Genomic DNA, 26,683 nt, shown 5'->3' on the forward strand with positions numbered 1-26,683 from the left:
CCAAACACTCGAACAAATATTCCCCCTAGGACATCAGTCCCAGTCCTGCCCAGGTGTAACCTGTCCAGCTTGTACTGGTCCCGCCTCCCCCAGAACCGGTCCCAATGTCCCAGGAATCTGAAACCCTCCCCCTCACACCGTCTCCTCAGCCACATATTCATCCAATATATACTGCTATTTCTACTTTGACTAAAAAGTGGCACTGGAAGTAATCCACTACCTTTGAGGTCCTACTTTTCAACTTACTTCCTAACTCCCTATATTCTGCTTTTAGGACCTCATCCCTTTCTTGCCTATGTCATTTGTACCAATTTGTACCACGACCACTGGCTGTTCATCCTCCCCCTTCAGAATGTCCTGTAGCCCCTCTGAGACATCCTTGACCCTAGCACCAATGAGGCGACATACCATCCTGGAGTCTCGTTTGTGACCACAGAAACGTCTATCTATTCCCCTTACAATAGAATCCCCTATAACTATTGCATTCGCACACTTTTTACTCCTCCCTTGTGCAGCAGAGCCAACCGTGGTGCAATGAATTTGGCTGTTGCTGCTTTCCCATGAGCGGCCATTCCCCCCAACAGTATCCAAAGTGGTATATCTATTTTGCAGGGGAATAGCCATAGGAGATTCCTGCACTGCCTGCCTAGTCCTCTTGCTTTGCCTGGTGGTCACCCATTCTCTTCCTGCCTGTGGACTCTTAGCCTGCAGTATGACCACCTCTCTATACGTGCTATCCACGATACACTCCACCTTGCAGATGCTCCACAGTGTCCCCAGCCGCCGCTCCAGCTCTGAAACCCGGGTTTCCAGGAGCTGCAGCTGGAGACACTTTCCATACACATGCTGGCCCTGGACACTGGAAATGTTCCCGGCTTCCCACATAGAGCAGGAGGGGCACACCACGGCTTTGAGGTCTCCTGCCATGATTTAGGCAGGTTAGCACCAATTCCTTCATCTGGTCATAATGCATTAACAAATTTGAAGAGTGTAAGAGCTGTTTTACTTTCATGAAGGTTTCTTTTTGGGGCGCTTCCCAAAACCAACACTGGTTTTTTCTTAGCAGTCAATATAGAGAGGACAGAACTGTGGATAAATTTGGTAGAAATCACCCATAATAATTTATCATCCCTAAAAATGATTTAAATTCAGAGGTGTTCCTTGGAGCAGGTACCTCTCTTATTGCTTTGACCTTCTCTTCAACTGGGTGTAACCCTTGGGCATCTACCCAGTGGCCCAAATAGATGACTTCATTTTCTTGAAAAGTTCATTTTTCCTTCTTCAGGTGCACTCCTGCTTCTAAAAATTGTTCCAGGACTCCCTCTAGGTTAGCCAAGTGTTCCTTTTCTGTGAACCGAGTTATCAGTACATCATCCAGATAGACCACAACCTGAGGTAATCCCTGTAGTAAGCTCTCCATTGTCCTCTGAAAATGGCACAGGCTAAGGAAACACCGATGGGCAGGTGTGTATATTGGTATAACCCTTTGTGGGTATTTGTGGTGATGAATTCCTGGGAGGCGTCATCCAGCTCCAGTTGTTGATATGGACGACTCATGTCAAGCTTTGTATAGTTATCCCTCCTGCTAGTTTGCCATATAGGTCTTCAATCTTGGGAAAAGGGTTTGTGTCCAGTTTGGCTGCTCTGTTGACTGTTAGTTTAAAGTCCCCACAGATCTGGACAGTATGGTCTGGATTAAGGACAGAGACTATGGGTGCTGCCCACTCTGAGAACTGAACTGCTTTTATGACACCCAGCCTCTGTAGCCAGTTCAATTCAGCGTCAGACTCCCCTCTCAAGGTGTATCTTGCTTTCAAGAAGCGAAGGGTTGCTTCTGGGTCCATATAAATCTTGGCCTGTAGGCCTTGGATTTTTCCCAGTTCATCCTTGAAGACGGTGTCCTTTTTTTAAGTAGCCCTGGCAGTCCACCTGCTGGAGTCAACTGGAATCTTTCTGAGCAGTTTAATTTATTCTCCTTTAACCAATTACACCCTAGAAGGCTTGGCCCTTCACCTTCTACCACCAACGCTGGTAGCTGTGCTGATTGGTGTCTATAATGAACAGTTGCTCTGGTGATTACTTTTACTTGGATTTCTTCACCTGTTTACATTTTCAACTTGGCAGATGTTTGTTCCAAATTTAATTGTTGATCACGTTTATTTAAATATCTGAAAGTGTGTTCTCCTATTACAGTGGTAGAAGCACCCGTGTCTACTTTCATTTTTAATGGTTTACCATTCACTTGCACTGTAACAAATATTGGCTCTGTCTTCCCAAATTTCATGTTGAAGAATGAATAAATGTCAGAATTGGTTGTTTCTGGCTCTTCTACATGATAGACTTCATTGGACTTCATTTGTTGTTTGGAGACCTGTTTAAATCTCGCTTTGCAATGTCTCATTATATGTCCACATCTGTGACAAAAATAACATTCTATTTTTTTAAATTGCCAATCACTAGAAGACTGATTGTTGATGAAAATTATTTTTTGATTTAGTTGCTAAGCTGTTTCCTTTCATTTTTTGGTTAGTGGCGGCTGTTTCCTGCTTCACAGTGGAGTCCCAGATTTTCATGCCACTTTTGGCTGACTGTTCCCGCCTGATGAGGAGAACGGTGCCATTTTGTGCCCCTTGAATTGCTTGTGAATCCCTTACAGCCCTTTCTATCGCCAGCACTATTTCTGACGCTTTCTTAAAATCAAGATTCACTTCAGCCAGCAATCTTCGCCGAATAGTGTCTTCCCAGAAGCCACATACTAAACGATCCCTGAGCATGTCATTTCAGGGTTTCATGAAATCACAATATTCCATTAGTTGTTTTAATTTCGCCATGTAGGTAACAATTGTCTCCCCTTGGACTCTATTCCGTGAGTTGAACCTGAACCTCTGCATTGTGACTGAGGGCATGGGTTGAGAATATCCTTTAATGAGATCTACTAATTCACTGAAGGTCTTTGAATCTGGGGCCCTGGGGACCATCAAGCTTCAAATTAAACTGTAGGTCTTGCTCCCGCAAATACTCTGGAGAATCATTCTCTTCCCCTGTGATTTTGTTTGCTTTAAAGAAGAATGCAAGACGTTCTATATATTGAGACCAATCGTCTGTGACTGGCTCAAAGGGATCAATTCGGCCAAACTGTGTCATTTTGGATGAATGTATCTTCTTTTATTTTTAATGAACTTAGAAACCCACAATCGCTAGGTGAGGTACAGCACCAAATCTGATTTATCCTCATTGCCAGTTTGTTATAGAGTTGACCTTCAGACAGCTTTTCTTAGTGGAAACATTTAACTTTATTTACAAGACAGCAGCAGCAACTATACGTGTCCATCAAACTCCATAACTAAAGAAGAACTCTCCACTCGAGGTTCCCCGCACTGTTAACATATTGGTTTACACAGATCACGTGATCTTACAACACAGGATTATTCTTAAAGCTATAGTCCAACGTTTCCCAAAACTATAATTACCACAGTTGGTGTGCTGCTTACATTACATTGTGCTTCCTTTATTTTTTAAAAACTAGTTGTGAGTTATCACTACCTAATCAATCAATCAGGATTGAATACAGCCAATATGAGATGTTGAGTTTAATCAGAGTTTAAGATGGAATGTAACACACCAGTTATACAGCAAAAAAAAAAACGACCGTGACAGGTATCGAGTACTGATCCAGATCCGGTAGGACAGCTGGCATGTGCAAACCAGCTCTTTCTTCTTCTTCCACTTCATTTCTCAGTGCCCAAGTCTTCTCAACTTCTCGAACTACTCAGGAGTGTTTGGCCAAAGTCTTCCTTCAGAGTTTTTTCCACTGCCTACTGCACTAAACTTTCCCAAAGTCTCAAAAATACCCTTTTTGAGGAGTGGTTACTTGAATGGATTATTGACAAGGCCTTGTGATCCTATAAGGATTTACTTTATTTCAAAATATCTTGTAAAATATTGAGTCCTTTGTCTAAAACTTGTGTTGAAATGACCACATTTAGTACCATTCACCCGACATTAGTGCCTTGAGCCTTCTCACCTGATCAATCACTCTCACATAATTTTTTCCTTGTCGCATCTCAAGCTGCTCTCCCTGACCGGTTTCACCTTCCTAGCAACATTCCATCTCTGGTCAAACTACCTCCCAAAAATTTCAATTCTTTGTACCTATTCCCACTATCAGTTATTTATGTCTAGGAATGTTTGTGAGACCTGTTAACAAGTTGTTCAAAATGGGCATTCAGTCCAGCCGTTCTTATTCCTTATCAAGCTGTTGAACCTTGGTATTGTTCAAGAAAGTAACTTCTATTCTAATTCCACATACTAATGAACTCATGTACTTCAGGACGCATCTTAATTAAGCAATGTTAAATTAAAAGCCTCGCACGGCCTTTCACGATGGTTATCTATTCCTGCATTTATCTAACTATGGCCCTTTGTTCAAGCTAACTAACATTACCTAAGAATAGTTATCCCACTAGCCTTGTCTGTCTGTGGCCCCCTTTACAAGTGAGATATCATTGTCATCATCTAAGAATTATCATTCTATTAGCTTTGTTTCTATAGCAATGTGACCCTAAGCAATTTTCAGTAAAACTAAACACACATCTCTAACTCATCCCTTTCAAGCTGAATATTTATATGTATATGTATTTTAGCCCTATTTCTAATTTCTAACAATACTGAATGGGCGTGGGGCATTCATGCATCGCAATTCTGTGGCGAGTAACTCACCTCCTGACACCTCAAAGCCTGTCCACTATCTACAAGGCACAAGTCAGGAGTGTGATGGAATACTCTCCACTTGCCTGGATGAGTGCAGCTCCAACAACACTCAAGACGCTTGATACCATCCAGGACAAAGCAGCCCGCTTGATTGGCACCTCTTCCACAAACATTCACGCCTTCCACCACCGATGAACAGTGGCAGCAGTGCCATCTACAAGATGCACTGCAGGAACTCACCAAAGCTCCTTCGGCAGTACCTTCAAAACCCATGACCGCTACCATCTAGAAAGACAAGGGCAGCAGAAACATGGGAATACCACCACGTGGAAGTTCCCCTGACTTGGAAATATATTGCCGTTCCTTCACTGTTGCTGGTCAAAATCCTGGAACTCACTCCCTAACAGCACCATGGGTGCTGTACTATACATCACAGGGACTGCAGTGGTTCAAGAAGGCAGCTCACCACCATCTTCTCAAGGGCAATTAGGGATGGGCAATAAATGCTGGCCTAGCCAGTGACGCCCACATCTTATCAATGAAACAAAATCTCCGCATCTGTTTTCAGGTGCTGTCCAATTTAACCTGCAGAAGTTTTAGAATTTCCTGCAGTAACCACAAAGCCCCAACAGGTGGTGTCTGGCAATAGTTTTGGATTGACAGGCAGCAGTGAATGGAATGGATGAGCTTGATGAAAAGGCGGAGAGGGCTCCCTGGGAGACGTGTGATAGGATGATAGCACGGCAGCTAGGTGCATTTTCAAGGACTATCCAATAGCTGCTGAGTTTCAAGGAGGGTGGAACAGGAAATATTAGCAGTTAGAGGGTAAACTTTGACAGAATTTATAGGAAGTGAAATTTGAAACTTCGTTGCTAGCAATAGGAGCTTCTCTTGTTGAACAGAAAGCAGAGAAAAGGAGCGTGATCATTTAAAAGGTATGTTTACAACCCCTTGGATTTTAAATTCAGGAGAAACAATTGGGATCAAATCAACTGTCAACAAATCCATTCGTCTACTGAACTACAGAGCTCAAAAAGAGGCCAATAGAGATTCCTGCAGACTGGCATGTGTTCAATCCCTTTCTCAACAAACCCTCCAGATTATCTCAGTGTCAGAAAGAATACTATACACCAAGAAATCACTAGCCTTCTTTCTCATTTTGAGATTCTGCTAATGTTATGCTGTTGTGTTTTATTAGTGTTTTATGTAAAATGTGATGTTTGTAGTGTGACAAATTTTCTCAAATATTGGCACAAAAGCAGTAATTCTTTATCTATATAGATTTTTTTTAATCATTCATTCTTGGGATGTGAGCCTCACTGACAAGGCTGGCGTTTATTGCCTGTCCTAGTTGCCATGAGAAGGTGGTGGTGAGCTGTCTTCTTATATATAGGATCAGGTATGCAGAGCAAGTGTCCATCCCTAAAGAACATTAGTGAACCCATTAGGATTTTACAATGATCCAATAGTCTTTTTTATTAATACCAGAGTTACAGAATTTCCAAGTATTTTTAAAATTATTAATTTTAACTGATCAAACTGTCAACGGTGGGACTTGAACTCCTGGTTGATTATTTGTTCAGGCCTCTCGACTACTGATTCAGTAACATAACCATTGCGTGACTGTATAATAAGACATGCATAAACAGCAACAACAACTATTTTTATTTCTATAGCGCCTTTAACATATTACAACATCCCAAGGTGTTACAACAAATATAAACACTCTAAATGGTCAAAATCTCAAATATACACATCTGTACATTGTCAACATCACAAACATACACATCCTTCTATTATCAATACTTCAAATACAGCAACTTTACATTTATATAGCATCTTTGTCAGAGTAAAATGTAATTTGCGCCATTTCTCCAATGTTTCTGTGGATCTTCTGTCAATTACAGCAGGTGATCGGGCACAATGCTGCAGAGGTAATCGTGTATATCCCTACTTAACTGTGTGTGCATGTGTCAATCTCACCTAGGTCTCAATAGTGACAGAAAGAACAATGAGGCCCAACTTTCATATCCATTACTGTTCTGCTTCCTCCCTTTTCCTCAGATGGAACACATTCCCAAAATCATTAGCCTGGCCACAGCCATTTACTCTCATCTCAGAAAAGTGAAGATGAACAAGAGCCAGTGTCAGCGCCTGCACTCTCGGATCAAGATGCTGATGGTATCAGTGAAAATGATACAGAACGTGACGTTTCTGGAGAAACACAACATCAACAAGGTCCTGAGAGAGCTGGAAATTACGTTACAAAATGCGGAGGGTCTAGTGAAGAGCTTCACCAGCTGGGGGAGCATCAAGAAGGTTGTGAGAGCTTCAAACATCCTTGAGAAATTTGAACACATCAACGACCGTCTGAATGACGCGGCCCAGCAGCTGATACTGGTCCTAAATGTCAGACTTGCTCAGACAGAGAGTACTTTTAAAGAGGAGTCCCGGAAAATGGAGGACAGGGAGGATCAACAACAGGATGAAAAATCTCTGGAGAGAATCATTGAAGCAGAGAAGAAAGGTAATAGCTGCTATGAGGGTTAGTAATCAGACCATGTCACTGACCAGGCCTGTGCAACATGAAGATAAGTAAGATTGAGGAAGCACTGGATAAACAATACCAAGAGAATCTTGTCATAGAAAGGGGTAGAGGTGCTTGAAGTGTCCAGGCTAATTCAGAACTCAATAACAACCACCCTGTCGTCACTGTTGAGCTGTTAGACAGGAGTTTAGCAGTAATGGTAATAGTCCCAAATATTATATCCAACCAAAGATTATGCTCTTCTCCAGGCTAGTACCTTGCAAATTGGACTTCTTGCCAGATTCTGCCTTACGCCGTCACCTCTCTGTTTTTCCCTCCCCTTTCCCCTCGTTAAACTTACCACATTAGTTGTCATTCACATATTATATTTATATATTTATAGATTCACATATAAACATATGGTTTATACCCAGCTGCTTGATGAGTACAGTGTATAAGAATACATCCAGTGTAATTCCATTGCCTGAATTGGAGAGTGAAAGGGGTGGGTGGGCGGGGGGGGGTGCAGTTGATGATCAGTCTGATCCTGTCAGCTTCCCCCCAAGGGGTACATTACCCCAAGGTTATCAACAGCCTTCTCCCAGGTCGTTTATGGAAATGTTGAAAAGTACAGATTTTAACACTGAGCCCCGCATGGACTTTCTCCATTTGTACACCACTTCTGCCTCCTGTTTGCTACTCAGGCAATTGAAGGCATTGCAACTGTTACTCTGGAAGAAATTCTAAATTTTCTGTAAACCATATCCCCACAGATCTGCCTGATGAATGTGACAACTCAGCAAATCCACAAATCCAGAAGAGCCTGGAAGAGCTGACAGCAGAAATAAAGGAGATCAAGACCATGATGATATCCAGTGAGTAATATTAAGGCTGTATGCACAGGCCACACAATATGTTTCTAACAAGAGGTTTAAGTTGGAGGGAAGGTATGCTGACGTTACACTATGTCAGTATAAGATAGACTCAATAGAGCTCTTGGCTGTTTCCTGTTCTTCAATTTCCACACATTCTTAAACTGTTAGTGTCGCTTCTTTTGTCCGATTGCATCAGGCAGCCACATCTTTGTTTGATACCTCTCCTGTGAAGCACCTGGGAACATTTTACTATGTTAAAAATGCTCTGTAAATGCAAGTTGTTATACTGAAAGCAATCAATGCTGTCCCACAGCTTGTTTCCAGGGCTAGCGCAACCATTAGGCAAACCAGGTGGTCACCTAGGGTGGCAAAATTTGGGGGCAGCAAAAAACTGAATGAACTATTGAAGAAACTACATAAGTAAACAAACAGGCTTCAGCAGTGGAAAAGGCCTAGATCGACTGATATACATCCACATATACTGACCGGCATATAGATTTCCATGTATTTACATTGGAGTCTTTCCCAAAATTTCATATATTCCTCATTCTGTTTATGTGACAATTTTACAAATTAGTACATCTACATGACTATTCCAAAACAGCGAACCGGTAAATAATATTAAAGAATGTAATATAATCTACCTCGCTCTATCATAATGATTATTGATTGTGTAAATTGCGCATAAAATCATCTAGTAACTGTTGCAGGAACACATAGTATTACATCGTGTGAACTATATTACACATGTACATCTCTTCTAGTGCATATCCTGTGAAAAGTGTAGAACAATGGGAATGTGCAATCAGTTATCTTATTAATACTAATGCACAATATTCATTTTCAGAAGTTAATTGTGTGGGGGATGGGGGTGCGTGCAAGGCTGAAGGTTCGCCTAGGGTGCCTAATACTCTTGCACTGGCATCCCCATGTTTCTGTTTTAGTTGCATAAGTGGTTAGAGAATAAATTAATGAGTCGAATTCGAGTGCTTTTGTAGCCTGTTTTGCGACTCACAATCCCATTAATTGATGTTCTGCATCGAGGATGCAGCATTGCTGAATGTAATTAATTGAATCGAGTTATGTATGCACTCATGTTCCACACATGCACACTAATACTGCACATATCCACACACATGCACACGGAGGAATACACAGACAGCCACTCTGATACGCACACAGGGGCACCCATTCCAACACATACACGGGAACACAAGGACACCCATTAACACACACCACACACAGAGGATCACACTGACTCCCACTCTGACTGACACACACACAGACACACACACACACGCGCGCGCGCACACACAGACCCCTGTTATGACATGGCAGATGATGTGTGCCAGGTGGACCAAATCCACAAGGGAAACTTGGTCGCGCTATCACAGCGGTTTTGCAATTTGTATTTATTATGAGAATATGTGTGCACTCAATTCAGAAGTAATGAGTCCACCCAGACCTTTAGAGATTTAAAAAAGTAAATAAAAATATTTATTAACTAAATAAAATTTCTCTTTATTTACAATAAGTAATCAACACTTGTTTTAACAATTTCACAAGATCAAGAAATTTTCATTCCCTGACTGGGAATTGAACCCAGGCTGTGGCAGTGAGAGTGCAGAATCCTAACCACCAGGGAAGACTTTTAATTCTAGATTTTTACTGAAATCAAATTCCACTGTCTGCCATGGGTCTCTGGATTATCAACTCTGTGACAATACCACTATGTCACCACCTCCCCATAAAGGGGATAGAAATTTCAAGGAGTGTTTAAACCCACTGAATACCTATACATAATCTTTATATGTATACCCATATTTATTACCAGATTTTTTTTCTACTATCTGCTGTGGTGGGATTTGAACCTGGGTCCCTAAACTACTATTCCAGTGACAATAACACCTCCCCAATAATAGGAAACAAGGTCAATGAGCTCATCCAGGATTTGAACCCAGGATCTCTCACATATTACCCAACAGAAACACCCAAAGCGAAAAAATCATTCCCCTAGACCAACGAGCCTTTGTCTCATCTGTTTCACATTGTGGAAGCTAAAATCTTGCAGAGAAGTTTTGGATTGTGGTGATGGATACAGTGATTTGTTTTTTTCTGTAATCTTCTCATTCTTTCTGCTCTCTTCATTCTCTTTCTGGATGCAGATAAAAAAGCAGCCTCCTTTCCACCAGTGGATATGATCCGGGAGATTAACATGAACGAGTTGCAGAAGGACAATAAACCTTTCCTGACAACTGACACCTCCATGTATTACAAGGGAGTGTTCTTGAAACAGCCTGTTGCCATTAAACGCTTCATTAGTGAGTCTGCCAATATAAAGTGAGTATGGATTATAATGAGTATAGGTCGTACCTTCTCTTGTGTGTCAAGCATAATGACTAAAGTAGCCAATGGGCACCAAATGCTGGTGATACGGTCAAGCCAATCTACAATAAGCATGGGTGGTACAGTTAGCCAACAGGTAGCAACTGTTGGCAGTGAAAGTAGCCAGTTACTAGCAAGCCTGGGTGGTTCAGTCATCCAATGGCAGTGAGTGTAAGTGGTCCCATCAGCCAATTGACCGTGAGTTTAAATGAGATCATCAGCCAACAGGCAGTGGATGTTGTTTCCCTGTAAACCACTGGTTAGAAGTACAGCTGCAGACTATTTAATCTGAGGAAATTTTATGAGGTTGAAGATTTAAGATAATGGTTGGAAGTTCAGAGCCTGAGAAATGTGAGCTAACAAAAATCCTTCACTTCTGTTTGTTGTAAAATATACTGATAAACAATCAAATAGACAATTTTAGGTTACAGGATAGAGTATTATTGGGTCTACAGCTTTCTGAATGGGGTGCTATTGGACACTACATTATAATATTCAGGAAGATTGTACCACATGGATATAAAGTATTGCTTTCAAGTTAGATGATTTAAGAAAATGGTATAAGTAGAACCTGAACCTGGGGAGTGTGATGAGCTAGATCGTCCTTTGAAAAAAAAACTTCTCTCTCACTTTCTCTGCCCCCTCTAAGAGGACACTAAAGAGAGATCCCAGTCAGCATTTCCATCAGACAGGATGGTTGGGATTACTGTGCAGAGGATGTTAGTTATGGGAGTGGGGTCAGGAGGATTCTTAGTGTTATACCCTTGTACAAAAAAAAGATGAAAGAGATAAGTCTAGTAACTATAGGACAATAGATTTAAGTCCGTGGTGGAAAAACTATGAGAGACCATTGTCAAGGACAAATTTCATTCTAAATTGGAGAAGCATAGGTTAATCAGGAAAAGCCAGCATGGATTTGTTCAAGTTAAATCATGTTTGATTAACCTGCTTGAGATTTTTGATTAACTCAGAAAGGGGTGATGAAGGTAGTGCAGTTGATGTTATATGCATGGATTTTTGAAAGGCATTTATTTGATAAAGTATTGCATAAAGGGCTTATTTGAAAAGCAAAAGCATATGGTATTAAAGGGGCAGTGTACAAAATTGGCTAACAAAGAGGAGGCAGAGAGAGGTGGTGTTTGGATGTTTTCTTAAATGAAGAGAAGTGCAGTGGGGTCCCCAAGAGTCAATGTTAGGACTATTGCTTTTCTTATTATTTATAAATGATCTGGATTTGGTTATATGGCACTACAATTTTGAAGTTTTCTGATCATACAAAACTTGGCAATGCGGTAAATAGTGAGTGTGATAGACTTCAGGAGGATGAAGGCAGACTGGTGAAATGGGCACACACATGGCAGATGCAGTTTAGTGTGGGTTAGTGTGAAGTGGTGCTCCTTGGAACAGGTAACGTGGAGACACAGTATAAAGTAAATTGAACTATTTTGAGGAGGGTACAAGAGCAGAGGGAACTGGGGGTGCATATTCACAAATCTTTGAAGGTATCACAGTTAATAAGCTGGTTAAAGCACATGGGATAATTGGCTTTAGAAACGGGCATTGAATATAAAAACAAGGAAATGATCCTGAACCTTTACAAATTTCTGGTTAATTGGAGTACTGTGTACAATTCTTAGCATCACGCTTTAGGAAAAATGTTCAAGCCTTGGAGAGGGTACGGAGGAGGTTTACGAGGATGATATCAGGGATGAGGGATTTCAGCAATATGGAGAGACTAGAGAAGCTGTGATTATTGTTCTTAGAGCAGAGAGGTTAAGTGGAGACCTAATAGTGTTATTCAGAATTATAAAGGGGTTTGATCCTATTTGAATTGGAGCACAGATACGTTACTGTTACTTTGTGACATAAAAGAGATCCCAGTATAAACTATTTCCTTTGGCAAGTGGGTCAGAAACCAGAGGTAATAGATTTAAAATAATTGGCAAAAGAACTAGACAGGAATTGAGGACTTATTCACATAGAGGGTTGTTAAAATTTGAAACATACATGAAAGATTTATGGAATCATATTCCACCTAAAAAGGCAAAATGATGTACTTGAAGTGGCTTCATTTGCAGAGTCCTGGGAAAATTGCTGGTGTATGGGATTAAATTGTATGGCTTTTTCAAAGAGCCAGCAAAAGCAGGAGGAGCTGAATGGCCTTTTTCATGTCCTGTTAAGATCCGATGATCTTTGATGTACTTCTGCGACTGACCACTCTATGACACACATTGCCAGCAAATTAATCTCCGAACTTTCTCAGCATCTCTTCGCTATTGAGTAACTGCACTTCTTTTTGCATCACAGAGAGGTTCAGAAAGTTTTCCTGAGAGAAGCTGAAACTATGAATCAGTTCAGATCAGACAACATTGTGCGTATTTATGGAATCTGTATGAGTAGGGAAGGTGAGTGCACCCAGGTACTATTGCAATATGTGAAATTACACCATTACTGGAGAATGTTTGTGCATTTGTAATAATATGCTACTGGTCCATCTACTGTTAAATTACTGGATGGATCTGTCTACCAGTCCCTCCCCTCTATGGCATTTCAGGTTCAGAATTTCCAGGATGAATTGAGTTCCATTATTCAGTTTCCTGGCCTTGGGATTCTCTGTCAAATTGCTGATCAGGTTCCATTTACCACTGCCGAATGATACCGGGGCTGAAAGGGTTAAATTATCAGGCCAGGCAACTCAGACAAGGCTTGTATTTCCTCAAGTATAGAAGTTAAGGAGGGATTTAATTGAGGTGGTTAAGGTGATCAAAGTTAGATAGAGAGAAGCAATTTCCTCTGATGGGGAGTCCAGAATAAAGGGCATCAGAGCTAGACCATTAGGTGTAATGTCAGAAAACACTTCTTCACGCAAAGGATAGTGGAAATCTGGAACTATCTCCCTCAAAAAGCTGGTGAGGCTTTGTTGTGCATGCATGTGTGTGGAGGTTGTGGGGGGGTGGAAGTGGTTGGGGGGGTTTGGAAGTTAGGAGGGTGCAGGGGGTGGGGTGTTAATTGAAAATTTCAAACTCTCATTGTTAAAATTTTGTCAGCAAGGGTATTAAGGGATACAGAACCAAAGCATGTAAACAAAATTAAGATAAAGATCAGCTTTGATCTAACGAATGGTGGAATTGGCTCGAAGGGCTGAATGGCCTTCCTATGTTAGGAAGTGTAGGAGAGTTGGCAAGGTGACTCCCTCACACTGATTTTCTCCTGCACTAACCTTATACGATTGGGATTGGGGTACAAATCTTTTTCAAATGTAGTGTTACTTTGTGACAAAAAAGCGATCCTGAAATAAAGGTCCTCATTGAATAGTCTTTATCCATAAACTACTGTATCTGGTTTAAACATTAATTTAGCAAAATAATCTAAAGAGATATTTAACTGGGAAATCTGAATGAGGAATTCCACTGAGGCTGAACTAGAGTCCGATATAGTTCTCTTCCCTTCTCCCTGTTGTCTGTAGGTGACAACCTCCCTTCCCAAGTAAGGACACAATGATAGAGGATTGGGAGGGGCCTGGGGTGCCATTATAACTAAAGTTCTTATGTGGATGTAATTTAGTTGAAAACCATGCTAACTAATTACTCCATTTCACCAGATCCAGAAGAAATGAAGAAAATTAACTTGTGTTTAATAATAGTTAGATGCTTTAGGAATTATGTATTAAATAATTCAGGAATTTATGATGGCCAATTTCTACCTTTGTACACTTCACAGTCTCCTGTAACTCAGTTGCCACATGTGCATTACAGGCCCCAATCAAAAACTGGAGAGTTTGATTCAAAACTGGATGTGTGGCAACCTAATTTCACTTTGAAAGCTGTGGGCCTCAGTGAGAGATAGCTGCAATCCTGTCCCTAGTTCCATTGATTGGGGAACACATCTGAAAACCAGGCAGAAGTCTCTCACATGACGAGTTAACAACTGATCCTCCTGTATCTGTGCTCTTAGTCCACAAGTCCAAGTTTTTGATCATAATGGAGTACTGTGAACACGGGACCTTAAAAAATGTAGTGGACAGCCAGAAACCGCTCCCTTGGTCAACACGGGTTCGGATGTCACTGGACACTGCCAGAGGTGTTTACTGGTAAGCCAAACAACTATTTTGGACATTGACTGTATCTTCTGAGATCCCACACAGAGTAATTTACAATTCTGCAGAAAGCACCACAGTGGTCCTTGTGAACAGCTTTAGGATGATTCAAACCTTAACAATGACATATCACTATACTTTAGAATTACATAGAATTTACGGCACATGAACTAGCCACTTGGCCCAACTGGTTCTATGCTGGTGTTTACGCTCTGCAAGAGCCTTCTCCCACCCTACTTCAATCTCACCCAATCAACACATCCTTCTATATCATTATCCCTCATGCTATCTAGCTTCCCCTTAAACACATCTCTGCTATTTGCCTCATCTACGTTTTGTGGTAGTGAGTTCCACATTCTAACCATTATCCGAATCGAGAAGTTTCTCCTGAATCTATTATTGAATTTATTATTGACTGTCTTATTTTTACGGCCCCTGGTTTTGGTCTCCCTTTCATCTTGCGAATTACTACTGGATCTCCACATAAATGTAAAACCGCAGAGATGTATCTCCCTCTGCTTTAGCAGTGGGAATTGTATGTATCTCGGTACCAGAGGAGCTTGACTCAAGTCGTGGCACCAGATAGAGCAAACAGTGTAGAGGTGTGGGCATTGCTTTCCAAGGACCATTGCTCCATCTTGGTTTGCACTGTGTATTTCCTTAAGCTAACTAGATCTTATGCTCCTTCAGTCATCAGCAACAATTAGTAACATTCCATCAACTTGTTAGGTGGTTCAACAAATTAACTTACTCAGTTCCCCAATTCTGCCCTCCCTGACCTAATATTTCTATATGTGACTTGGTGTCAAATTTTGTTCAATAACATTCCTATGGAGTGCCAAGGAGTGTTTTACGATGCTATGCAAATGCAATAACAAAAGTAGCATATTTATAGAACATTTTTAACATAATGAAATGTCCCAAAGCGCTTCATAGGAGCATTATAAGGCAAAGTATGACACTGAGCCATATAAGGAGATATTAGTGCACATGGCCAAAAGCTTGGTTAAAGACATAGGTTTTAAAAATTGCCTTAAAGGGGGAAAATGAGGTAGAGGGGTGTGGTGGGGGGTGGGTTGCGTGGTGGGGGGGTGCGATTTCCAAAGCTTGGAGCCTAGGCAACTAAAGGCATGCTCACCAATGCTGGAGCAATTATGATTGGGAATGCACAAGAGGCCAGAATTAGAGAAGCACAGAAATCTCGAAGGGTTGCGGGGTTGATGGAGATTACAGAGATAGGGAGGTGCAAACCCATGGAGGGATTTGAAAACAAGGATGAGAGTTTTAAAATCAAGACAGTGTTTGACCAGGAGCCAGTGAAGGTCAGCAAGCACAGGGTGCAAGGGCAATAGGACTTGCTATGAGTTAAGATATGGGCAGCAGAGTTTTGGACGACTTCAAGTTTACAGAGAGTAGACTGTGGGAGACCAGCCAGGAGTACATTGGAATTCTAGAGTTAATGAAGGCATTGATTAAGGTTTTAGCAGCAGATGAGCTGAGGCAGGGACAAAGTCGAGTGATGTTGCAGAGGTGGAAAAAGGGGAACTTAGAGTCGGCATGAATGTGACATTAGAAGCTCATTTCAGGAACAAATATGGCACCAAGGTTGCAATCAGACTGGCTCAATTTCATACTTCTTCCAAGAAGAGGGATGGGGTCAGTAGTGAGAGAACAGAGTATGGAGCAAAAACAATGGCTTCAGTCTTCCCAATATTTAATTAGAGGTAATTTCTGCCCATTCAGTATTGGATGTCAGGTAAGTAGTGATAATTAAGCAACATTGGAGGAGTCAAGAGAAGTAGTGGTGAGATAGAGCTGGGTGTCATCAGCATACATGTAGACACCATGTAGGTGAGAAACAGGAAGGGCCAAGTATATATCCTTGGGGGACAGCAGCATAACAGTGCAGGAGTGGGAAGAGAAGCCATTGCAAGTTGTTGATGTTGTGTTACATTTGTATCCGAGCTAACATTGGAAAGCGGGTCTGTCTGCACCCTGAGAGAGATTGGGCTTGTGACCACCCCACTAAACTCACCAGAGAATTTCTCAGCAGCTAAAACTCCTGCAAATCACTGATTTCAGGAGAAGCTCCTTTGTTTTGCCCAGTCTGTCTGGGGGAAGATGCTTCCTCTTTGCTGATGACCATTATCTGGTGCATTGCTTTGCATCTTAGAATGTGGGGAAATGTTTCCGCGGGGAACTTCTATGGCTCACATGGAAAGGTGACTTATGTTTACTTTCAGGCTGCATCAGTCTCAAGAAAAAGCCAGGCTTCATTGCCGTGTTAGCAGCACCAGCTTCCTGGTCAATGAAGATTATCGAGTAAAGGTACATTTGAATTGGGAAATGACAGCAAATATCTGGTTTGGGCAATGGCTACGTGTCTGTCTGAGTTTAGTCGATGGTAATGGAGTAATGAAATCTCTCTGATTACCAGTTATAACGAGATTGGTGCATGTCTGGGAATGGTTATAGAATGTGTCTGATGATGGTCTGATGGGTTATGCAGTGTATCTTGGTCAAGCCAATAATAGTAGGAATGTCTCTATTCAATGGGGAAGAAGATTGATCCAGGTGTATAAGTTAAATGGCAGATTCACTATTGTATTTTTTGAATGTCAATAAATGTGAAAATTACACTCAAACACTACTTCAAATACTCTAGTGTTTAATACCTTCGCTTATCAGAGGGTCCTGTTCACTCACATCCTTCTGCATTAATAAGTAGAGTCACAATCTGAGTAAAGGAACATTCACAGCCTCAGTAAAGATTTATTAAGCAGCTCTCATCACTAACCCCTCTGCAGATTCCCCAACTAGATGAGTCACTTCCTCACCATCCCTATCAGCCCCCCACTCTCACTCTGATTGGCGACTAGTCTGTGACAGAACCCCACCCCTAATATCTAGCCCAACATTGTCACTTTTTGGAAACTGTTGCATTAACTAGAGTAGACAGTGAAGGATTTGGAAAGAGGAACAGTAAGGATTCAATATTCATATCCATAACACTGCCTCCAGTTTGAGTAGAGTGTTTGCCTGGGTGCCCCGCGTGTGTTGGAAGCAGCTGAGCTAGCACTATTCTGACATCATACAACCCTACTGGCTAATGTGATGCCAATTTTCCTAATTAGGAGCATGCAGATGCATTCAACAAATTCACACAGTACGTCACTCACCAAAAATCAAGCGTTCAGCTGCAAGAGGAGCCCACACTAGTGTTACTTAAAGGGCCAGGCACCCAACTTTCAGGTATGATGAATTTGAAAAACTTCTGCTATTGAAAAGTGTCTGCAAGTACTGTGGAGTGTTTCCTGAGGTGTTATGGTGAATTCCTGGATTTGGAAGGGAGCATTGTTACATTACAGGTAGGGCAGAGGATTTGGTGACCAGTGCACACAAAGGTTGTAACAGGTACAAGAGCATTATCAAATGTAATTTGGAGCTACATAAAGAGATCTTTGGACAGGTGACAAAAAGCTTGGTCAAGCAGTAGGGTTTAAGGAGCATCTTAAAGGAGAGAGAGAGAGATGGACACTGGAGAGGTTTAGACAGAGAATTCCTGAGCTTAGGGCCCAGGCAGCTGAAGGCACCACTGGTGGAGCAATGAAAATTGGGATTGTACAAAAGACCAGAATCGGAGAAGCGCAGAGATCGTGAAGAGGTGTGGGGCAGGAGGAGGTTGCAAAAATAGGAAGGCCATGGTTGGAGAGGGATTTGAGCCCGAAAATAAGAATTTTCAAATCGAGGTGTTCCCATATAGGGAGCCAATATAGGTCAGTGAGCACATGGGGTGATGGGTGAACAGGACTTGGTGAAAATTATGGGACAGGTAGCAGAGTTTTGGATAAGCTGAAGTTTACAGAAGATGGGAGACCTGAGCTTCATTGAAACTATTTCTGAGCTCATGGAAGATACCGAAATAATGATGTCATCAGCAAGCTGTGAGCATGCCCAATGACATGTTCTATCATTAGAATGTCATTGACTTAAATGAGAAACAGTTTGAGAACAGAGTGCAGGAGATTCCTGGTGAAGACCACTATACCACTGTGACACTAATCGTGCACTCGCCAGGAACCTAAAATATCCATGAAATTGATTCAGTGGGGATTTGAAATATCTCTGCCTCATGTGCTAAACTTCATCAAAGACCTTATGAGCATTGCTCAGTGTCGCCTTCTTCAAACTACCAGGCCTTGGAGGTTTAGAAAAGGCAGCTCGTTGTTCCTATGACTGGTGGGTTTAGACCAATGAAGGAGCACTATCAGGGCACAGCTGTTACTGACTCCCCAGGTGTTAAGTGAAAACACTTGAGCTGCAGCTTCCAAACCTTCAAACTGAGCAGCTGATATTAGAGTGATGGGCAAGACAGCAGATGAAGGTAAAGCAGCAGCAGGTCTGGTGATGACTGTGGAGAACACTGAGGCAATGAAGGTCATGTGATTGGCAGTGAGGACCCTGGACAACAGTGGACCAGACCCAGTCCAGGCTGAGAGAGAGGACAGCAGATGGCAGGGAAATGATCTTTATGTCAGTCCTAAATAATCAACCCTTTATCTTGAGATTGTGCCCCTGTGTTCTGGATTCCCCAGCTAGGAGAAAAAACCTCTGTGTCTACCCTGCAAGCCTCTTTAGAATCTTGTATGTCTTAATGAGATCACCACTCATTCCTTTAAACTCCAGAGAGTATAGGCCTAATTTACTCTGCCTCCTATCATAAGGAAACCCGCCTGAAAGAACAAACAGGGTTTTGGTCTGTCTCATGTGAAAGATGGTGCCCTTGCCTGTGCAGCACTCCCTCGGGTATATCAGGCTAGATTTTGTACTCAAGTCTCTGGAGTGGAACTTGAATCCTCAACATTCTAACTTGAGGGTGAAGTGCTACCACTGAGGCACCACTGACACCATAGCAGGTACAAGTAGCCAGCCTATTTTTGCAGTTAAGTTTTGCATTTTTGGGGATGGAAGTCTCACATTTTTCCTCTGGGAATTTTGCATTTCTCCTGCAGAATTTTAATCACGTGTGGCCTACTCACAAACTGTGACATGTAGTTCTGACCGCCCTGCTCCAAAAGCTTGGACACCATTAGGGCCTATTGATCTCAGTTTACAAATCAATGTTTTAGATAAGCATTGTGCACAAATTGCCTGCCTACATTATGGGTGATGTTAATATGCATATAGATTGGGCAAATCAAATTTGTAACAATACCGTAGAGGAGGAATTCCTGGAGTGTATACAGGATGTTTTTCTGGACCAATACATTGACAAACCAATGAGAGAACAGGCCATCCTCAACTAGGTATTGTGCTAATGAGAAAGGAATAATTGGCAATCTAGTTGTGTGAGGCCCCTTGGGGATGAGCGACCACAATATGATAGAATTCTTCATCAAGATGGAGAGTGACGTAGTTGATTCTGAGACTTGGGTCCTGAATCTTAATAAAGGAAACTATGATGGTGAGTTGGCTATGATGGATTGGGAAACGTTACTTAAAGATGGATAGGCAATGGCAAACATTCAAAGAGTGTATGGGTGAACTGCAACAATTGTTTATTCCTGTCTGGCGCAAAAGTAAAACAGGAAAAGGTGGCCAAACCATGGCGTACAAGGGAAATTAGATATATATTAGATGCAAGGAAGAGGCATACAAATTGGCCAGAAAAAACAACAGACCTGAGGATTGGGAGCAGTTTAGAATTCAGCAAAGGAGGACCAAGGGATTGATTAAGAAGGGGAAAATAGAGTACGAGAGTAAGCTTGTGGGGAACATAAAAACTGACTGTAAAAGTTTCTATAGGTATATGAAGAGAAAAAGATTGGTGAAGACAAATGTAGGTCCCTTACAGTCAGAAACAGGGGAATTTATAATGGGGAACAAAGAAATGGCTGACCAACTAAATACATACTTTGGTTCTGTCTTCACAAAGGACGACACTGATAACATACCAGAAATGTTGTGGAACACAGGGTTTGGTGAGAGGGAGGAACTGAAGAAATCAATATTAGTAGGGAAATGGTGTTGGGGAAATTGATGGGGTTGAAGGCCGATAAATCCCCGGGGTTTGATAATCTACATCCCAGAGTACTTAAGGAAGTGGCCCTAGAAATAGTGGATGCATTGGTGGTCATCTTCCGAGATTCTATAGACTCTGGAACAGTTCCTACAGATTGGAGGGTGGCTAATGTAGCCCCACTATTTAAAAAGGGAATTAGAGAGAAAACAGGGAATTATAGACCAGTCAGCCTGACGTCAGTAGTGGGGAAAATTCTAGAGTCCATTATAAAAGATTTAATAGCTGAGCACGTGGAAAACAGTGGCAGAATCGGACAGAGTCAGCATGGATTTATGAAAGGGAAATCATGCTTGACAAATCTACTGGAATTTTTCAAGGATGTAACTCGTAGAGTTGATGAGGGGGAGCCAGTGGATGTGGCTTATTTGGACTTTCAGAAGGCTTTTGACAAAGTCCCACATAAGAGATTGGCATGTAAAATTAAAACACATGGGATTGGGGGTAGTGTATTGAGATGGATAGAGAACTGGTTGGCAGACAGGAAACAAAGAGTAGGAATAAACGTGTCTTTTTCCAAATGGCAGGCAGTGACTGGTGGGGTACCGCAGGGATCGGTGCTGGGATCCCAGTTATTCCCAATATATATTAATGAGTTAGATGAGGGAATTAAATGTAATATCTCCAAATTTGCAGATGACGCAAAGCTGGGTGGGAGGGGTGAGCCGTGAGAAGGATGCGGTGATGCTTCAGTGTGATTTGGACAAGCTGAGTGAGTGGGCAAATGCATGGCAGATGCAGTATAATGTGGATAAATGTGAGGTTATCCATTTTGGTAGCAAAAACAGGAAGGCAGATTATTATCTGGCTATAAATTGAGAGAGGGGAATGTGCAACGAGACCCGAGTGTCCTTGTACACCAGTCGCTGAAGGTAAGCATGCAGATACAGCAGGCGGTAAAGAAGGCAAATAGTATGTTGGCCTTCATAGCCAGAGGGTTCGAGTACAGGAACAGGGATGTCTTGCTGCAATTGTACAGGGCCTTGGTGAGACCACACCTGGAATATTGTGTGCAGTTTTGGTCTCCTTATCTGAGGAAGGATGTACTTGCTATAGAGGGAGTGCAGCGAAGGTTTACCCGACTGATTCCTGGGATGGCGGGACTGACATATGAGGAGAGATTGAGTCGATTAGGATTATATTCATTGGAGTTCAGAAGAATGAGGGGGGATCTCATAGAAACCTATAAAATTCTAACAGGACCAGACAGGGTAGATGCAGGAAGGACGTTCCCGACTATGGAGGAGTCCAGAACCAGGAGTCACAGTCTGAGGATGTGGGGTAGACCTATTAGGACTGGGATGAGGAGAAATTTCTTCACCCAGAGGTGAGCCTGTGGAATTCGTTACCACAGAAAGTAGTTGAGACCAAAACATTGTATGTTTTCAAGAAGGAGTTAGATATAGCTCTTGGGGCGAAAGGGATCAAAGGGTATGGGGAGAAAGCGGGAGCAGGCTATTGAGTTGGATGATCAGCCATGATCATAATGAATGGCGGAGCAGGCTCGAATGGCCGAATGGCCTACTCCTGCTCCTAGTTTCTATTACTTGAGTCTCCACATTTCCAAAGTACTTTGTTGGTTGTAAAAGCTTTGAGACATCCTGAGATTGTGAAAGGTGCTAAATAAATACAAGTTCTTTCCCTTTATAATTTCCTCAATCAGCTTGTTTCAGAAGAACATCATTTAAAACACGAGCAGAAACATACTTAACCTTCAGGAAAAGCCAGTGCTAATTGTTTTCTCATTGTTTAGTTAGCAGGGCTGGAACTAACAAAGACCGAAACTTCAATCAGACGTAACAAGTTGACAAAGACAGATTCAGCATCAGAAATCAAATATCTCTCACCACAGCAGCTAAATGAGGTGAATTACCAGTACGATAAGGAATGTGAAGTGTACAGGTAATCATTGCAAAGTCTCATAACTAGAAGCATGAGAATTTGTCAAAAGATATTAGTGCATGCATTCCACTAACCTGAACCCTCAATGCAATTGTAATTCTTGTTACTATTTCCTGATTTACTTTCATCTTCTCTCATGCTCTTTTCTTGGTGGTCTCCTGCACCTTGGTCTTTTAGTTGGGGCTTCTCAATGTGAAAGCTGTGGAATACAACTTCCCCGAGCTGTAAATGTAGGTTATGAGGCTGGATTAATATCCTGCTACTTCACTTGATAATCATTAAGGATAATCATTGGTGATATTTACTCAAGTTTTATGTTGGTGAAGGCTTGTCTGTGGCTGATTGCTTCTTTCTGGAGATTGGACAAATTCAGCTTGCTGAGGGTCAGGCACATTGGTCCAAATTGTCTTTTCTCCTTCCATACTTCAATTTTAATGGAACTGCAATTTCTGGCAGACCGCTTTCCCTCTTTGACTGTGCGGCTGTACCTTCCGAGTAAAACATATGATTAAAATGGAACCTTGATTTTCCTTTCAGCCTTGGGATTGTCCTGTGGGAAATCAGTGGCCGTAAAACACCATTTGAAGGTATTGTGTGTATACAACTAACTGTGGCTAATGTGCATCTGGGACCTGCTGCTGTTTGTAGGTTGCAATGTTAAGCACAATTGTTTCTGGTTATTTTCCTTTGCTTTTCATAGCTCACTAACTAGTGATGTGATAGCCAACGAAAGAAAGAAGGAACATGCATTTCTTTACATGACCCAAGGATGTCTCTTTGCAGACAAGCAAGTACTTTTGAAAAAAGGTCACTATTCTAATGTAGGAAACACATCAGCCAATTTAGCCACAGCAAGATTCCACAAACAGCAATGAGATAACGACCAGATCATTTACTTCCATAATGTTGGTTGAGAGTTAAATATGGACCAGGATACTAAAGAGAACTTCTCTGCTCTTCTTCAAAATAGTGTCATGGTATCTTTTATATGCAGCTGAAAGAGTAGACAGAACTAACATCTTATCTTAGATCGGTACCTCCAACTGTACAACATTCCCTCAGGAGTGCCAGCCTAGATTATATGATTGAGTCTCAGAAGTGTGACTTGAACCCACAACCTTCTGGCAGAAGTAAGAGTACGACCACTGAGACTACAGGTGATACAGTCCATCAGTAATACACTGAGTCCATCTTTTCCCCTCTTCTTTGAAGGCATGACTCGTTTTGGGCTCAGGGTCCATGGACACTGGCCATTACCCAATATCTGTCTCGAGTGTGAGACTCGACTCTGACTGTCTCAGGCTAAGCTAATTGACCACAGAAAACATCACAATTGAACCTGATTCTGTCTCCACCTGATGTGCACATGCAGTCAGCTCCACTCAAATCAAATGTACACAAAGCGTATAATTATTTGTTTGGACATAATCAGTAATCTCAAATGAAAGATTAGTCTAACTTCTTCAAACTGATGCCAATGCCATTTTAATCGAATGATTTAACTAGAGAAGTCCCATTGCTTTAGTTTAAGGTTTGCAATTCCATTGAGATAACTACGGATCAACTATGGCGTGAGCTACAGCACAGTAGAAGCTGAAAATCTGTCTACAGCTCATGCCTAGCTGATCCTCCCAGTGTGCTATAGCTCAAATTACAGCTGATTCTACAGTTGAACCCAATATGCAAGTAAGGTATAGATCAAAAACACTGCTCTGTGCGCGGCCACAGTGTTTTATGCGGTGCTGAAAACAGTTGTCGTAAGTCATTAATGGATATGTGAACCAGCTGGTCATGAACAAAACCCCCCATCTGCTATCCAGACCATTCTATGTGGCTCACACTATGTTTGTAATTTTCAACAGGGTATGATGGAGATTAACATTTTTTTTTACAGGTAGCAGTTTATCAAGTTTTCAAGAAACTCCTGTGTACAATCAAATTTTCAACAAACTGCTGTGTAGAAAGAAAATTATTTTTCAGATGATTGATACTGGGCTAGGGATGGGGCCAAGGCTGGGTACAGGGAATTGGAGAGGTGGGGGAGGGGGAGGTAATCGGATGTGGAAGGGTTGGCAGGGTGGAATTGGTCATCACGGCCTCAGCCAGCCAGAGCAAGTGATGATACTGCTGGATGCTGAAAGGACAATGTACCACCGATGTGTGCCCAATGTTACTGATAATGTGCATGAAAATGAAACTCAAATCTACTCTTTTTCAATCAGGTGTTGATCCCAAGGGCATTCACAGACTGGTTTATGAGGAAAGGTTCCGTGAGCCACTCCCCGATGACTGTCCTCAAGACCTGGTTGAGCTGATTAATGAGTGCCGTGCTTTTGAGCCGTTTGAACGCCCATCAGCTGGAGGTAGGTGATGTATTACTCTTGATAATCTGGATCTTCAGATTGTACTGAGTGGAAATGGAGGAGCAATTCTCTGTACACGTTGGCCTAGTGTATTTGCTATGCTTACTACTAGCATGAACAATTTACAATGGAGTCAAAGGGAAGTCCAGCCCTCACCAGTCAGCTGTAAGGTGGTACTTGTTGAGAATGGGGACCAAGGAAGATGGTGTGAGTAAGAGAGTATGACAGAATCCCTCTTGCACTCTGCTACAGTCAGTAAGGCAGAACTCCCCTGCGCTCTGCTGGTGCAGTGAGGGAGACAGAACTCCCCTGTGCCCTGCTGGTATATTGATGGAGGCAGAGTTCCCCTGCAATCTGCTGGTACGGTGAATAAAGCTCTTGTATATCCTATGTTTGTACATTCTGTTGGAAAGTGCATAAGAACAAGGGTCTTTTTCTCAATCAGTTATTGCCCAGGAGCCTCAGGAGAGTGCTGCTTCAGTACTCAGATGAGAGCCACTCACCACAAGAGAAGATTCCAAGTGAAGGACACCTCTAACTAACTGATGAATTGGATGAGGAGGGTTTGTGATTTCTGGACTGTGGTCTGGGTTTGACTTCTCATTACCTTCTAGTCATTCATTATGTTCTGTTCCAGCTGTGGTTGATCAACTTCTGCAGATCCAAGAAGAGTGCAAATCAGCATAGGAAACACCAAACAGGACTCACCATGACAGAAGCTGGTTCTTCAATCAGAAGCCATTATTTTGTTATTTAATTGCTAATATGATGACAGTTCCTACAGGCTGAACCATTTCATTTCCTAGGTTCTGCTTCTTAGTCAAACAAACAGGGGTCTGATTTATTTACTATTTTCATAAATAATTTTGACCTTGGAGTCATGAGCACGGTGGGTAATTTCTGATTTTATAAAGCTAATGAAAGAACCAAACAGGATAAGCTACAAGATAATCTGAATAAACTTGGGAATTGGAATGCAATTGCTTCACATGAGGACAAAAAAAATTCAGAAAGGGGCTGTTACTTATATTGAAACTAGAAAAGAGCCTGGTTGACAATAAATTGTCGCAACAGTAATAGTGTTTGGTGGAGTGAGTAAAGTAAATCAGATGTTGAGATGTATTAAAAGGTCAGGATTGATCTGAATTGGTGAGATAAACCTCCTCCTCCAGGTACCATGCCCTTAGAGGGCTTTGGCAAACATGAACTTCCATTGGATTGGACTTCCATTGGATTGGCTCATGATTATGCTTGGCAAAGTACTGCAGTGGTTTGCTGTTGCCATCTGCAATATGGCTAACCAGGAAACTGTCTTGCTCTTACTGCCTTCCCTCAGGCGTATTGGATGGATTTACAGGCTCATAATCAACCTGTTTGACCATGTTATGAATACACCTTCCATGGCCATCAAGCCCTGTAGTGGGATTTGAACCCAGAGCTTTTGACTTGGAGGTAGGGATGCTACCAATGTGCCACAAGACCGCTGAGATAATCCTGCCACCATTTAAAGTGTAACTGCACTTAGAACTTTCATTTCATTGAGAAAAACAAATGGTCATAGCTTGAGAGGCACCACTCTGCATCAAGTATGTGTTGGGTTCCTATGAACCAAAAAGGATGGCTGCTACAAGTCACATGACCACAGGGTTGGCCTTTGTTCTGGGAGCTACCACCAGGAGTTACAAGAACAAAAGCATTCTTCACTCGGCCTGTGGAATCTCACACCTCATTGTGCCTATCCCTTGT

At 42.0% G+C, this 26,683-nt stretch overlaps 1 protein-coding gene across 1 annotated transcript; it reads left to right on the forward strand.

Annotated features, from left to right (window-relative positions):
* The first annotated feature begins 6,786 nt into the window (after positions 1-6,786).
* Positions 6,787-25,624, forward strand: LOC144681422 (mixed lineage kinase domain-like protein). The gene is made up of 11 exons (XM_078543014.1): positions 6,787-7,237; positions 8,011-8,112; positions 10,278-10,452; positions 12,805-12,916; positions 14,218-14,332; positions 14,452-14,587; positions 16,837-16,921; positions 22,426-22,574; positions 23,112-23,161; positions 24,797-24,937; positions 25,575-25,624. The coding sequence occupies exons 1-11, from the start codon at positions 6,841-6,843 to the stop codon at positions 25,622-25,624; spliced, it is 1,512 nt and encodes a 503-aa protein (XP_078399140.1). The 5' UTR covers positions 6,787-6,840.
* The last annotated feature ends 1,059 nt before the right edge of the window (positions 25,625-26,683 follow it).

This window comes from Cetorhinus maximus, chromosome 6 (genome assembly GCF_964194155.1).
Source record: "Cetorhinus maximus chromosome 6, sCetMax3.hap1.1, whole genome shotgun sequence".
NCBI classification, from domain to species: Eukaryota; Metazoa; Chordata; class Chondrichthyes; order Lamniformes; family Cetorhinidae; genus Cetorhinus; species Cetorhinus maximus.